Source organism: Sinohyriopsis cumingii, chromosome 6 (genome assembly GCF_028554795.1).
Source record: "Sinohyriopsis cumingii isolate HCF-2022 chromosome 6, ASM2855479v2, whole genome shotgun sequence".
Taxonomy (NCBI): Eukaryota; Metazoa; Mollusca; class Bivalvia; order Unionida; family Unionidae; genus Sinohyriopsis; species Sinohyriopsis cumingii.
This window is the reverse complement of record NC_142966.1, coordinates 16,994,277-17,008,662: the sequence shown is the minus strand read 5'-3', so window position 1 is coordinate 17,008,662 and position 14,386 is coordinate 16,994,277. Positions and strand designations below refer to the sequence as shown.

The following is a 14,386-nucleotide window of genomic DNA, read 5'->3' as shown; positions in this document are numbered from 1 at the left end:
AATAGTATAACAATGATACTTGAATTATATAACACTGATACTTGAATTGTATAACACTGATACTTGAATTGTATAACATTGATACTTGAATTGTATAACATTGATACTGGAATTGCATAATGCTAATACTTAAATTGTATAACTTTGATACTTGAATTGCAAACTTTGATACCTGAATTGCATAATGCTAATGCTTGAATTGTATAACACTGATGCTTCAATTGTATAACTTTGATACTTGAATTGCATAATGCTAATGCTTGAATTGTATAACACTGATGCTTGAATTGTAAACTTTGATACCTGAATTGCATAATGCTAATGACTAAATTGTATAACTTCGATACTTGAATTGTAAACTTTGATACCTGAATTGCTTAATGCTAATGCTTGAATTGTATAACACTGATGCTTGAATTGTATAACGTTGATACTTGAATTGCATAATGCTAATGCTTGAATTGTATAACTTCAATACTTGAATTGTAAAACTTTGATACTTGAATTGCATAATGCTAATGCTTAAATTGTATAACTTCGATACTTGAATTGTAAACTCTGATACCTGAATTGCATAATGCTAATGCTTGAATTGTATAACACTGATGCTTGAATTGTATAACTTTGATACTTGAATTACATAATGCTAATGCTTGAATTGTATAACATTGATACTTGAATTGCATAATGCTAATGCTTAAATTGTATAACTTCGATACTTGAATTGTAAACTTTGATACCTGAATTGCATAATGCTAATGCTTGAATTGTATAACAATGATGCTTGAATTGTATAACTTTGATACTAGAATTGCATAATGCTAATGCTTGAATTGTATAACACTGATGCTTGAATTATAAACTTTGATACTTGAATTGATAATGCTAATGCTTGAATTGTATAACACCGATGCTTGAACTGTATAACACTGATAATAGGATTATATAACACTGATACTTGAATTTATGTAACATTGATACTTGAATTATATAACATTGATACTTGAATTATATAACATTGATGCTTGAATTGTATAATTTGATACTTGAATTGCATAATGCTGATGCTTGAATTGTATAACACTGATGCTTGAATTGTATAACACTGATAATTGGATTATATAACACTGATACTTAAATTTTATATTACTGATGCCCAAACTTTATAACATTCTTACTTTAATTCTATGACATTGATACTTTAATTGTTGTATAACAATGATACTGGAATTATACAACACTGATACTTGAATTGTATATCACTGATACTTGATTGAGTTACCATGTTCACTAGCCTGTGCAAACAGACAGAAAATGAACATAACACAACAGGTTACATAAGCTCAACTGGCTATTAACACACACAGACACAAACACAGACACACACACACAGAGTAAAATCTCTTTGATAATTTTACAGGGAAGCATATAAAATATAAATGAAAAGAATATGAATGAAAATCTGTATACTTGAAGACTAAGTGTTTAGGACCAGATTGTGAGAAGTGTTTGTAGACCTTTCTATCTTACAAATATTGCTACACTATCAATATTTATATGGATAACAAACCTTATGGCAGATGACATTGTTGTTTTATTATGCTGTGTTTGTAGAGGTTTTGGTGTGATGCTGCGAAACCCTGCATTTGTCAGAGCTGTTGAAGATCGGGAAATTGATCGTTCTGTGGACTTGACTGGGGTACCAGGATTTGACTGTGTCCCTCCAGCTGGAGACATTCTTCTTAAAATAACTGAAATAATAAGAATGCAAAATTATTTTAAAAATGATCAAAAAAGATTTGATTAAGTAAACCATATGTGTTGTACCTTCCTTTTTATTCTTGGAGTAACAATTCTTGTAGAATATTTTGTTATTTTGAACTACAAACTGACACATCTAACTACCAAATTTTGTCACTCTGCAAGCAACAGCATAAATCACTGAACACTGAATATAGGTAACTATTGACTAGTTTTCACTGGCAACTGCAGGAATCAACATGATGCAATTAACTAGTTATGTGTCTCCATAAGCAACAGTTCTAGGGACAAGAAGCTGGGGGCCTGCATGTTGGGCCCATGACTAAAGCATTGCTGTAAAATGTGTGACCATGACCTCATTGTCCAAAGGTTAAGCAAACATGTCTGTACTGTCTCATATGCTTACAATGGAATGACAGAACATGGACATATGCTTACAAGGAAATGACAGAACATGGACATATGCTTACAAGGGAATGACAGAACATGGACATATGCTTACAAGGAAATGACAGAACATGGACATATGCTTACAAGGGAATGATAGAACATGGACATATGCTTACAAGGAAATGACAGAACATGGACATATGCTTACAAGGGAATGACAGAACATGGACATTTGCTCACACTGGTACGACAGAACAGACATGTAGGCAATAATAGCTTTTGAATCTATGGATTTGTTTTTGATGTAATGGTGTTTGCTTTGATAACTGTTCTGGTGATAATTAAAGTTAATTTTGTGGGATTTACATGGTGCTCATAAGGACAGAAGAGTAATTAAGCTATGTGTCTGTAAATATCATAGACACTTTGCTAAGTGTGATGTAAATATCATAGACAGTTTGCTAAAGATGATTAAGTGTGATGCAGTATCACATATTCCTCTTATAAGTCTGAACTGCATGTTACCATTCTTTTCATTTCCTCTTTAAATTCACAAATTGTTGGCTAAAAGTTGAAAGTACAAAAGCTGATTATATGTAAAAATTCATCATATTTTCTTGTTACTGGCTTTGACAGTTTAATGCATCTGTCTGTCTGTCTATCTGTCTGTCTGTGTCTCTAGCTCTTTCTCTCTCTATCTCTCAGTGTCTACATGTATTCATTTTAATCAATTATTCCAAGGTTGATATTAGGATAAGTGTTATTTTCTATTCATCTATGAAATGTGATTAAAATATATCATCTGGATAAATTAGTGTTAATTTCTTTCATCCCTCATGTCTGTATTGAGTGTCACTGACCATTCTGTTGTGATAGCACATTTGCACTGTACTGGATATTTCAGAAGGTGGTGGAGCTTAGGTGAACCCTTGCTTCCATAACCTGGAGGTTTCAATATGGTCTCCATGTCCTATATTATTCTGAATTAAACAATTTAAAATAATTTCATCATCAAAGGAATATTCTGCAGCCTGTATTACAAGTATATAAAAAAAAATGGGGCACAAACATTATCCAATTAAACCCTGCTAGTAAGCATAGCCCTCAAATTGGACAATGTGTGTGCCTATTCTCTATTTGGCCTGTATTATGGGTAAATGACATTTTCAAGTTCTGCCCATTCCCATTTGTTTATGTCAACAACGAAACTAATCAACTGACAATTGGCATGAAATATACGCTGTTTATCTCATACTGTGTCAGTTTGTGACACTGTCATTGACCCACTTCCTGAAAAGTTGTATTCAATTTATGTACAATCACTGACTACGTCAACCAAATTCATTTGTTTTTATTATGCAGCTGTAACCAGTAAGCAAGCTAAAAAGCCCACTTAACCATAAAGTTGAGAAATGGAGTGCGAATTTAAGCTAAAACTCTGTCACATAGCTGAACACTTCAGTTATACCTCTCTCATCAGCGGATTTCGAGCGCTTTCTGCTGGAGCTGCTTAATTGGTCATCAATATCACTGAAAGATGATGCTGATGCATCAGAACCTATGGAGCCACGCCGATCTAGATTCTGTCCCCAGGTGGATCGCTCCAATGGATGTGCGTTGACAAGTATATCAGTGGCTGTGTCACTGTCTGCATCATCATTGTAGGTTTGGGTCGTAAGTCTCGGATCATATGCTGAAATTTTACAAGGAACTTTACATTACTAACTGTAAACAAATTAACAAATTAACAATAGCTTTTTCCTGAAAAATAAAGGAACACATGATATGGAAGAAATATAAGTCCTGGTCAAAACGGTTTGCTGGTCACTTTGCACTCCTGTGCAGGAATACATTTTACATGACAACATCCTTATAGCACACAGGTTAAAACATATCTCTAAAATCACTATCATCTTAAACTCATTTTATATAACATCCTTATAGCACACAGGTTAAAACATATCTCTAAACACATTATCATCTTAAACACATTTTATATAACATCCTTATAGCACACAGGTTAAAACATATCTCTAAAATCACTATCATCTTAAACACATTTTATATAACATCCTTAAAGCACACAGGTTAAAACATATCTCTAAAATCACTATTATCTTAAAAACATTTTATATAACATCCTTATAGCACACAGGTTAAAACATATCTCTAAAATCACTATCATCTTAAACACATTTTATATAACATCCTTAAAGCACACAGGTTAAAACATATCTCTAAAATCACTATTATCTTAAAAACATTTTATATAACATCCTTATAGCACACAGGTTAAAACATATCTCTAAACACATTATCATCTTAAACACATTTTATATAACATCCTTAAAGCACACAGGTTAAAACATATCTCTAAAATCACTATTATCTTAAAAACATTTTATATAACATCCTTATAGCACACAGGTTAAAACATATCTCTAAAATCACTATCATCTTAAACACATTTTATATAACATCCTTAAAGCACACAGGTTAAAACATATCTCTAAAATCACTATTATCTTAAAAACATTTTATATAACATCCTTATAGCACACAGGTTAAAACATATCTCTAAACACATTATCATCTTAAACACATTTTATATGACATCCTTATAGCACACAGGTTAAAACATATCTCTAAACACACTGTCATCTTAAACACATTTTACATGACAACATCCTTATGAATCATGATATAATGCTTCATGAAACTAAATTTTAATTCAATTTTCAAATATTATAATTGTAAATACCAAAAAACCTACAAAATATCTTGTGGTACATTTGTATGTATATACACACTTATAAAACAATTCTAGTAGCAAAGTGTACAGATCCAGATATGCTGTCACATAATTCACCAGCAGATCTTGGTCTGTGCATTTTATAAGGACTAATCAGTAAAACAAATAACAAAGATCCTGATCTGCCATCACAATATGTGTGGCAGATCAGGGTCTATTATGCTTGCAGTTGGATTTGTGAGTACTGTATATATGGTACGATATATCTACATGTACCTGGTATATTTACTCATTAATTTATTCAACATCTTATTATCCAACATCTGGGTCAATCATTGTTTTGTAAATAACCACAGTAGTCAGAATGGCAGCTACTAACATACATTTGAGGTATGATACATACAACTGACCTGAAAGTTGGAAATCGATCTAAATCAGACTGGTCTGAAATGCACATGGATAGATGAACTTTTGAAAAATGTAGGATTGGTTTTAATGGTTTGGAGTAAAATGGGCCAGGACATAAAAATCGTGGGTCCAATATACTAAAAAAAAACAGAAGTCCAATTTTCACATATCTGTAACTGTGACACTAAAATAGCAAACCAAAAACAGCTTTTATATACCTAAGCATCTGGTTACATAAAAATCTTGGAAAAAGATGTTTTGGATCCATTCTGAAGTAAGCCACAAAAATGTGTTTGCTACCCCCATTTCAATTAGTGCAAATTCTGACTCGATACCAGATTCCCAATTTCACCAAACATCTCAAAATTTCTTTCTCAGAGATATTTGAATATCTTTCTTTCTGCTTGGTTATTAACAATGATTTTTCACTGAACATTCAGCATGCATAAATGCTTAAAAAAACAGAGTCATAAATCTCAAAGTGTTTTAAGATGGCCACCATGGCTGCCATTTTTAATGTTTGAGTTAATCCATTTCATTCTCCTTTAAGTACTTTTGCTTCATATTTTGAGGATTTCCTCAAATATAACAAATTCTTCAACTCTTTTTCAAGATTTAAAGGTTTACATGTTTTAAATTGTATAAGTAGAAAGCAAATTTTGCATCCTTTCCATTATCTCTACCTCTGACAAAAGTACTGATACTGTCTGATTCAGTATCATAAGCAAAATAACAAAATCTTTAGTCCCTGGAATTTGAGGAGAAATTATGACAATTTTTTATGAAACAAGGCCCTGGTCCAAAAGTCACAAATCTTTTTCGCACAATAAATATAATTATATACAAGACATAAAATTCAGAAACCATACCTTGAGTCTCAATATCACTGAAATCTGTCATATATGCATTGATACAAAGATCATTTCTGGCAAATATGTTAAGATACAAACAATGAGGTACATGTAACACACTCAAATTTGGCATATTTATGTAGATATACAAATAATAAGATAAATCACAAGTTTGTGTGCTTCCATTTTTCATCTATTATGAGTCAGTTAATTGTACAATTAACAATTCTAAAATTTTAGTACAAGTACAATTTTGGGGCTTTGAAAAATATCATGACTTTGGGGCCAGGCTCGTTAATAATTCTCACAGCTGGATGACTATGGGGCCAGGCATGTAACCAGTTCTTTAGAATCTGATTGGTTAAGTTTAGTTTTGTGTTGCTTACAGCCATTTTTTAGCATATAATAGGCTATACAGGCTGGCCAGTATATTTGGTGGAGGAACAGCCTTAAGGAAGACCCTATGTATAATCATTAATAAATGGGAATTACTGGCACTCAAACTTGGGCAGACAGAGGTTATGTAATCTATAAAGGTGTTGAATGCCTTTCACCATAGTTTATTGACTACATGGCCTGGCTTGCTATCAGATCTTACAATATGACACTTTTGTAACTTCAGGACATGGCAATGAGTTCCTATATGCTGATAGGTTTATGACTACAGAGCAATTAGTTTTTACAATCTGACAATTCCAGGCTAAGCTTGGAGCATTGACAAGTATAAAACATGCCTGAATATTTAAACCCAATCTCATCAACCTGATAAATGATAAAACTTCATCTTACCTGTATGGAAGTTACTGTCATATGAATAACGGTACATTTTCACGGAAACTTCCACACACTTATCCAACACTACGAAGAGTAATTAAAAAAAAAAAGCCTAATGCTAGCACCATTTAAAACTCTTCATAATGCTAAAGTCCAAGGGGTATACAATGTCAATAATACCAAAGTAATACTGATGTATAATTACACCTGTAGTCAATAATCCAGGTATACACTTGGTACAATCCTAGGTATTGATTTTAAATGAACCAGGTCACCTATCATGGAATCATAACAGCAAGTTCTCTCAGGCAGAACAAGGCAGTAAAACTTCTTGTATTACATACAAAATCTGTTCATATATTGTCCTTTCACTTTTTAATGACAGAATTGAATGCAACAATTCGATTTCATTGGTCTGAATTCATTTTAAAAAAAATTAAACTCTTATCTCCTCATTATATCTATGTATATACACAACGAGAAAAAAACTGTTTTGTCACTGCAATATATATATATATATATATATATATATATATATATATATATATATATATATATATATATATAATACAGGTATGATAGAAGATACACTGTGAGTATTGAATGCAATAATAGCCTTACAACATATGTGTTAAAGTTAGCTAATTGGTAGAATCAATCATCAATCAGTTTTATGTTTTCAACTAATGAACACTTATAACTCAAATAACATGCCCAACTTATAACTCAAATAACATGCCCAACTTATAACTCAAATAACATGCCCAACTTATAACTCAAATAACATGCCCAACTTATAACTCAGATAACATGCCCAACATAACTCAGATAACATGCCCAACTTATAACTCAGATAACATGCTCAACTTATAACTCAGATAACATGCCCAACATATAACTCAAATAACATGCCCAACTTATAACTCAGATAACATGCCCAACTTATAACTCAAATAACATACCCAACTTATAACTCAGATAACATGCCCAACTTATAACTCAGATAACATGCCCAACTTATAACTCAGATAACATACCCAACTTATAACTCAAATAACATACCCAACTTATAACTCAGATAACATGCCCAACTTATAACTCAAATAACATGCCCAGTTTTTAACTCAAATAACATGCCCAACTTATAACTCAAATAACATGCCCAACTTATAACTCAAATAACATGCCCAACTTACAACTCAAATAACATACCCAACTTATAACTCATGAACCATATTGACACTAGAAATAGCTGCAAAGAGAAGGAAGAAAATTTTGCAGAAGTGAATCTAATACTAAAGTCATACCCATAATACCTTGCAGAAAATTACTCACAAGACTTGTAAACAATGGCAGATAAGTACGGTTATGCAGGAATTTTAAGGAATATATTTCAGAAAACTGGGTGGGTATACTGTGTAGAAATTGACATTAACAAAGTACCAATGAGCTAACCAAGTTTTGGTACTTGTACCCATGGTACCTATTTGGATATAACATATATTATCCAAAATGGAGACTTGACACAGATCTGTCAGCACATAATGTGCTAGCAGATGAGTCAGTCCATGCTTTTTACATTAATATGAAAGGTAGAACCTGTGACCTTCCGCATCCAAGGCGGATGCTCTAACTACTTACATTTGGTGACACCTGACCATGGTCTATTCTCAAAGTTGTTTAGATGGGCATATATACATTTGGTGATTATGTAACACTAGTCTATGGTGTAAGCTTTTCACAGTTGGGTAATTCCTCAAAACCACAACCTTAGTATATTGGGAATCCCCTCAAGACTGAAATTTTTCTTCTCTAATATCATCAATGTTTGCCACTAAACTGAAATCCCTTAACTGTGAATGCCAAAAAAGCAAATTTCAATCCCAGCTTTAAAGTTCATGCTAAAATGAACAACCATAGAAGCCAAAACTCAGTTTAAACATGGAAATGTATTTTAGGTCCTAAATTCTTGAAACATGCTGGAACAAATTAATTTGTTGTTAGCAAGCATTGTAGTAGACATATCTGTGAGACAAAGAATTGGAAAATGTCCCAAGGACATGTGAGATTAAAACAATATTTGACACACATGCTGACAGGATAAAGGCCAACAATAGGCTAATCTTTGCACCCAAATAAAAGAGCCAGCTAGGTTTTAAGATTATTTTTAACTACATGCCTGCAGGCAAGCCATTTAAGAAAGATTATGTTAATCTTCTTAATTTCTTATTATCATTAAAGCTATTCATTTGCATAAATAATCAATACACAATTTCTTGTCAGTTTTCTTTTTTTTAAAAAACAAATAAAAATATCAGGGCTTTATTACCCTGGCATGTGATATAATTTCTGATGCTTTGCCAACCATGACAGACAAAGCAGTCTTCACTTAATTAACTTTCAATGGAGAAAACTCATTATATCATGTACTTTAGTAGCCAGTAGCCACATCCTTTATTTTAACTTGAATGTCAAAAGGTCAGAATAAACAACTAAGCATCATAGGACTGAACCATCTTCACAAGATAAAATTAGTCTGAATCAATGAGTATGAATCTGTGCCAAAACCTACAGTGAAGAAACTATGGTAAAAATTTGGCATAGAAACATCTACTGTTACAGATATTCTAAAGAAATGGAAATTCTACAAGAATGGGTTTGAAAACAACAGTCATGCAAACAAACAATTTCAACAATACCTGAAAATCAGACAAACTGAATGATCTCTCTCTCTCTCTCTCTCACACACACACACACACACACACACACACACATCACATAGTGGTTAGAAAAAAGCATATCTTTCATATCTGTGAAAATCTCAGTAAAACAAAAACCTCTCAAAACAAGCGCTATTGGTTTTCAGGGGTTTCTCTGTGACATATACATGTATATATGACATATGGCCATGCTCTATTCTCTAAACTGTTCACAGATGGGTATATATATATATATATATATATATATACACACACACACACACACACATTAAGTGAAACCTAAGCATGGTCTTTTCTCTAAGCTTTTCAGAAGGGAATACATACAATATTCAACACCAGACCATGGTTGATGCTGTTCATAGAAAGGCGTTCATTAAACAAATTAGCAAATAAGGTCATTAGTACATACAGTATTATGTTATATTGACTCAAATGTCTGATAAGTGGGAATTATTGTATATAATCAATGAATTGTTGTCTTGCATCATGGAAGCAAGCAGATTTTATTTTAAGTTTAGATGTAAAAAATAAATTAAAATTTATTGAACAATCCTCAAAATTTCAGAAATGATGACATGACAGATGTACATCAAACCATCAACTGTACAAAAGAAATGTACAACCTGTCACCCAACATACTTTAAGTATGCCATTGTGTTAAATCTTTCTGTATGCAGTATTTGACAAGCTTGTTCTCTTGTAAGAAAATCTGGGTATTACAAACCATGTACTAAATGAACGTGTACTCAAGCTGTCAGAAGCAGTATACAACCCAACTTTTAAAATCCTGTCATCTATACTGGTAATTAAGATCATATAAACTGGCATATTTAAAATAATGTGAATTAAAAAATATACATAAATTACTGCTAACTTGATAAACATATAGTGCTTTTGGCAACATCACTGAACTGTGAATTAATAATAATATTTTAGAGCGAAGGAAGAATAGCATAGGAAATATATTCCTGTTTTTTTTTGGAAGCACATGATTTTAATTTTCATGTGTCAGACAACATAATCAAAAAATAATTAATTATGTAATCTTTGGATATCATAAGGAGAAAAAAAAAGCAACAAACACTTGTCAAGAGAAAGAACTTATTATATATAGTGACATAGGCAATGGAAAGAACCTGGCTTATTTAAAACTGAACACCCAAGTCATATAAAGATAAAATTAAATGCAAGTCAAATTTCAGATGAGGATGTAAATGTGCAAAAAGGTCATACTAGTATAAGTATTTTTCACCCAAAGAAAACACTTTTGATCACAACATTTAGGATGTTCCTTTCAAAATAAAGAACAAAAAAGTTTCCACTCATACAAGATGTCTATACTAAATAAAACAGTCATAAATGAAACAAATGCAACTTAGCACAGTTTTAAGTAGGGTTTTCTAGTGACCTGTACAAAAGGGGAGGGATGCTAGAAAAGTCAGATGGGAAGGCATTGGAGGTAAATGTGGTAAAAGCATTCCTTTATTTACATCTCGTTTCAGTACTGAAGAATTATTAAAAAATATAGACTGCTGTATAAAGATTTACTTTTATAAAATTCCTTCATAAACCATGAAAAAGTCCCAAAGATCAATGTCTGAATTACACTACTCTGAAGTAATAAATTTAGTGGTTAAATTATTTTATTTGCTATTAAGCAAAAAAAAAAAAATGGTTACCTTGATAGTATGTACCTATTAGCATCAGTGAAAAATCATACTATAAATATTCCCCTTCCACTGAAATTTAGATTTACTGACCAAATTACATTATGAGTGCCGACAGATGATGTCTCTAGATTGCACAAAGAAGTCATGTTCTTTTCAATTCTCAAACTTTCCTAACTGGATTGTGTAAAATTACTTCTGTGTATTATATTCTGTGTTGTATATATTTTATTATATTGTATGTATTGTATTTTGTAAATCAATAACCATACACATTGTGTGATAAGCAAATTCATGAACTGAGACTTCAAAGATAATGTGTCGTATATACCTTGTGATACATTTATATCCATTTCCTATGATCGTTTTTGTTGTTATGAAAAATATTCAGAGACCAATATGAATGTGTATTCCTTCTCAATATCCATTATTATTGAAAAAGTATTATTTTATACTACAAGTCACATTTTAAAGTACAAGTCACATTTTATAGTACAAGTCACATGGGTCATTGTCATGGTCACACAAGTCACATTTGTCATGTAGTCATTCAACACTGACTATTTCAGTAATGGGTGTCAGTTTTGAGAATTTGATTAAGTGGCAAGTATTCACTTCATCTGGATTCATACACTTCCATATTCCTTTGGAAGGTCATTAATTAGACACCCTAAGAGATGCACACGGCAAAATCAATGTTAAAGTATGTAGACATATTTGGACAAAATGAACCTAAAGGTGTCATGTCACAATGAAAGCTATGTATATTGATAAACAAATTCATACTACCCTTGATTGTTATGATTCCACTCAATGTGCTCTTATTTTCACCCAAGTTTAGTATATGGCCACCATTGTAAAAGTCCATAGCAATGGATAATTTTTGTCTGGAAGTTTCTTGATGACAGTTAAGGTGCAGAAATTCAATAATCAGGAATGAATAGACTTTGGTTCAAGATTTTTACTGTTAAATTTTAAAAAAACAATTTATATTTAATTTAAAATTAGTAAATGTGCATACATGACCCATTTGACTTGTACTATAGCTTAGTTTGATCCTTCTGTGAATTTTCTATGCTAAAAAGATATCACTGGTCAACAGTGAAATCATTACTGACTTGAAAAGGCCCTAATCTGTAGTATTTTGGTGTGCCGAACACGAATATAACCATGAAAAATTTGTATTGGCTCTCGTTTTGAAGATATTCATATACCTCATTTTCTATGTTTCACTGTGTAAATTTCTCCAGTAGGACTGCAGCAACATCCGGAATAATGATGTAACATTGCATAATACCATCATGCTCACATCATCCACAGTTGATTGCATCATTTTCTGATGCAATGCAATACTAATGCCATGCGGCTGCTGAAGTAAGTTGACGTCCGCAGTGTACTATACATGTGTAGGCCTATTATACTAATGCCAGGCGGCTGCTGAAGCTGACGTAAGCAGTGTACTATATAAAGCCCAATCAGATAGGTTCAGCATTTAAAATATTTTAGACGTTGTGCGAGACAGTTCAAGCTACTGTTACATAAAACTTATTATTTTATCCATTTACGTACAATAAAGAACAGTAATGCCTCGAAAGTGTGTTAATACCGCGGACAATTTTTGCTATATTTGTGGGGAAGTGACATTTGCCAACCAGAAGAAAAGTATCAATTCTCAAGTGAAGAAGGCATATCATCTTTACTTCGGATGCAAGGTTGGTGACCAAGACAAGCCTTGGGCTCCGCATATATGCTGTGCTACATGTACAACACAGCTTTCACAGTGGTTGAATTGCAAAAGGTCATCAATGCCGTTTGCAGTCCCAATGGTGTGGAGAGAGCCAAGCAACCACCTAAATGACTGTTACTTCTGCTTGGTTCCTCCTCTTTCCGGCGGAATAACGAAGCGAAAGAAGTCGAGAATAGTCTACCCAAACATTCCGTCTGCATTGAGACCAGTTCCACATGGTGAAGGACTTCCTATTCCAGAACCTCCAGCAGAATATTCTCTTGATTCATCTGACGAAGACAAAGGTGAGTCGACCTGTTCTTCTCCTGGTCCATCAGCATGCAGTGATCCAGATTTTCACTGTGGTGCATCATCAACCCCACACAGAATAACACAGGAAGAACTAAATGACCTGATTCGTGATTTGGACTTATCAAAGAACAAGGCAGAATTGCTAGGATCAAGACTCCAACAATGGAATCTTCTAGAAGAAGATGTCACAATTACTGCATATCGAAAGCGCCACCAGCAATTGGAGCCTTTCTTCAGAAAGGAAAGTAATCTGATATTCTGTTCCGATATTGAGGGCCTCATGAATGCTTTAAAAATCACTCATGACCCACAAGAATGGAGACTATTTGTGGACTCTTCGAAACTGAGTCCCAAGGCTGTGCTTTTGCACAATGGAAACATTCTTCCATCTATTCCAGTAGCGTATGCTGTCCACATGAAAGAGACATACGATAACTTAAGGCAGCTACTGAATTCCATTGAGTATAACAAGTACAGCTGGCACCTCTGTGGTGATTTGAAGGTAGTTGCCCTTTTAATGGGACTGCAGCAAGGATATACAAAATACATGTGTTTCTTATGCGAGTGGGATAGCCGAGCAAGGGAAATGCACTACATGAGGAAGGAATGGACTCACAGGCAGAATGTAGCCATTGGAGAGAAGAATATCCAACACCCAGCTCTGGTTGAGGCTCAGAAAATCTTGCTACCACCCCTTCACATCAAACTAGGTTTGATGAAGAACTTCGTGAAAGCCATTGACCAGACTTTGCCAGCATTCCGATACCTGCATGAAAAATTCCCTCGACTCAGCGAAGCAAAGATTAAAGAGGGAGTTTTTGTGGGTCCTCAGATTCGAGAGCTTTTCAAAGATGACCGGTTCAACAACTTGCTGGAAGGTGACGCGAAACAAGCATGGAATGCTTTTCGCCTAGTTTCTACAAACTTCCTCGGAAATGTTAGGGCAGAAAACTATAAGGAACTAGTAGAAGACATGTTGATGAAGTATAAGAAACTTGGCTGCAATATGTCTCTAAAGATTCACT

At 33.2% G+C, this 14,386-nt stretch overlaps 1 protein-coding gene across 4 annotated transcripts in view; it reads right to left on the bottom strand.

The window, feature by feature from the left end:
- Nucleotides 1-14,386, bottom strand: part of LOC149796430 (uncharacterized) — a 108,188-nt gene that overhangs the window by 21,872 nt on the left and 71,930 nt on the right. For all 4 annotated transcript variants that reach the window (XM_089961096.1, XM_089961097.1, XM_089961098.1 and 1 more), the window contains 2 exons: nt 3,620-3,844; nt 1,571-1,751 (listed from right to left, as the gene is read on the bottom strand). In XM_089961096.1, the coding sequence (XP_089817222.1) occupies nt 1,571-1,751; nt 3,620-3,844 (406 nt within the window). The remainder of the gene's footprint in view (nt 1-1,570; nt 1,752-3,619; nt 3,845-14,386) is intronic.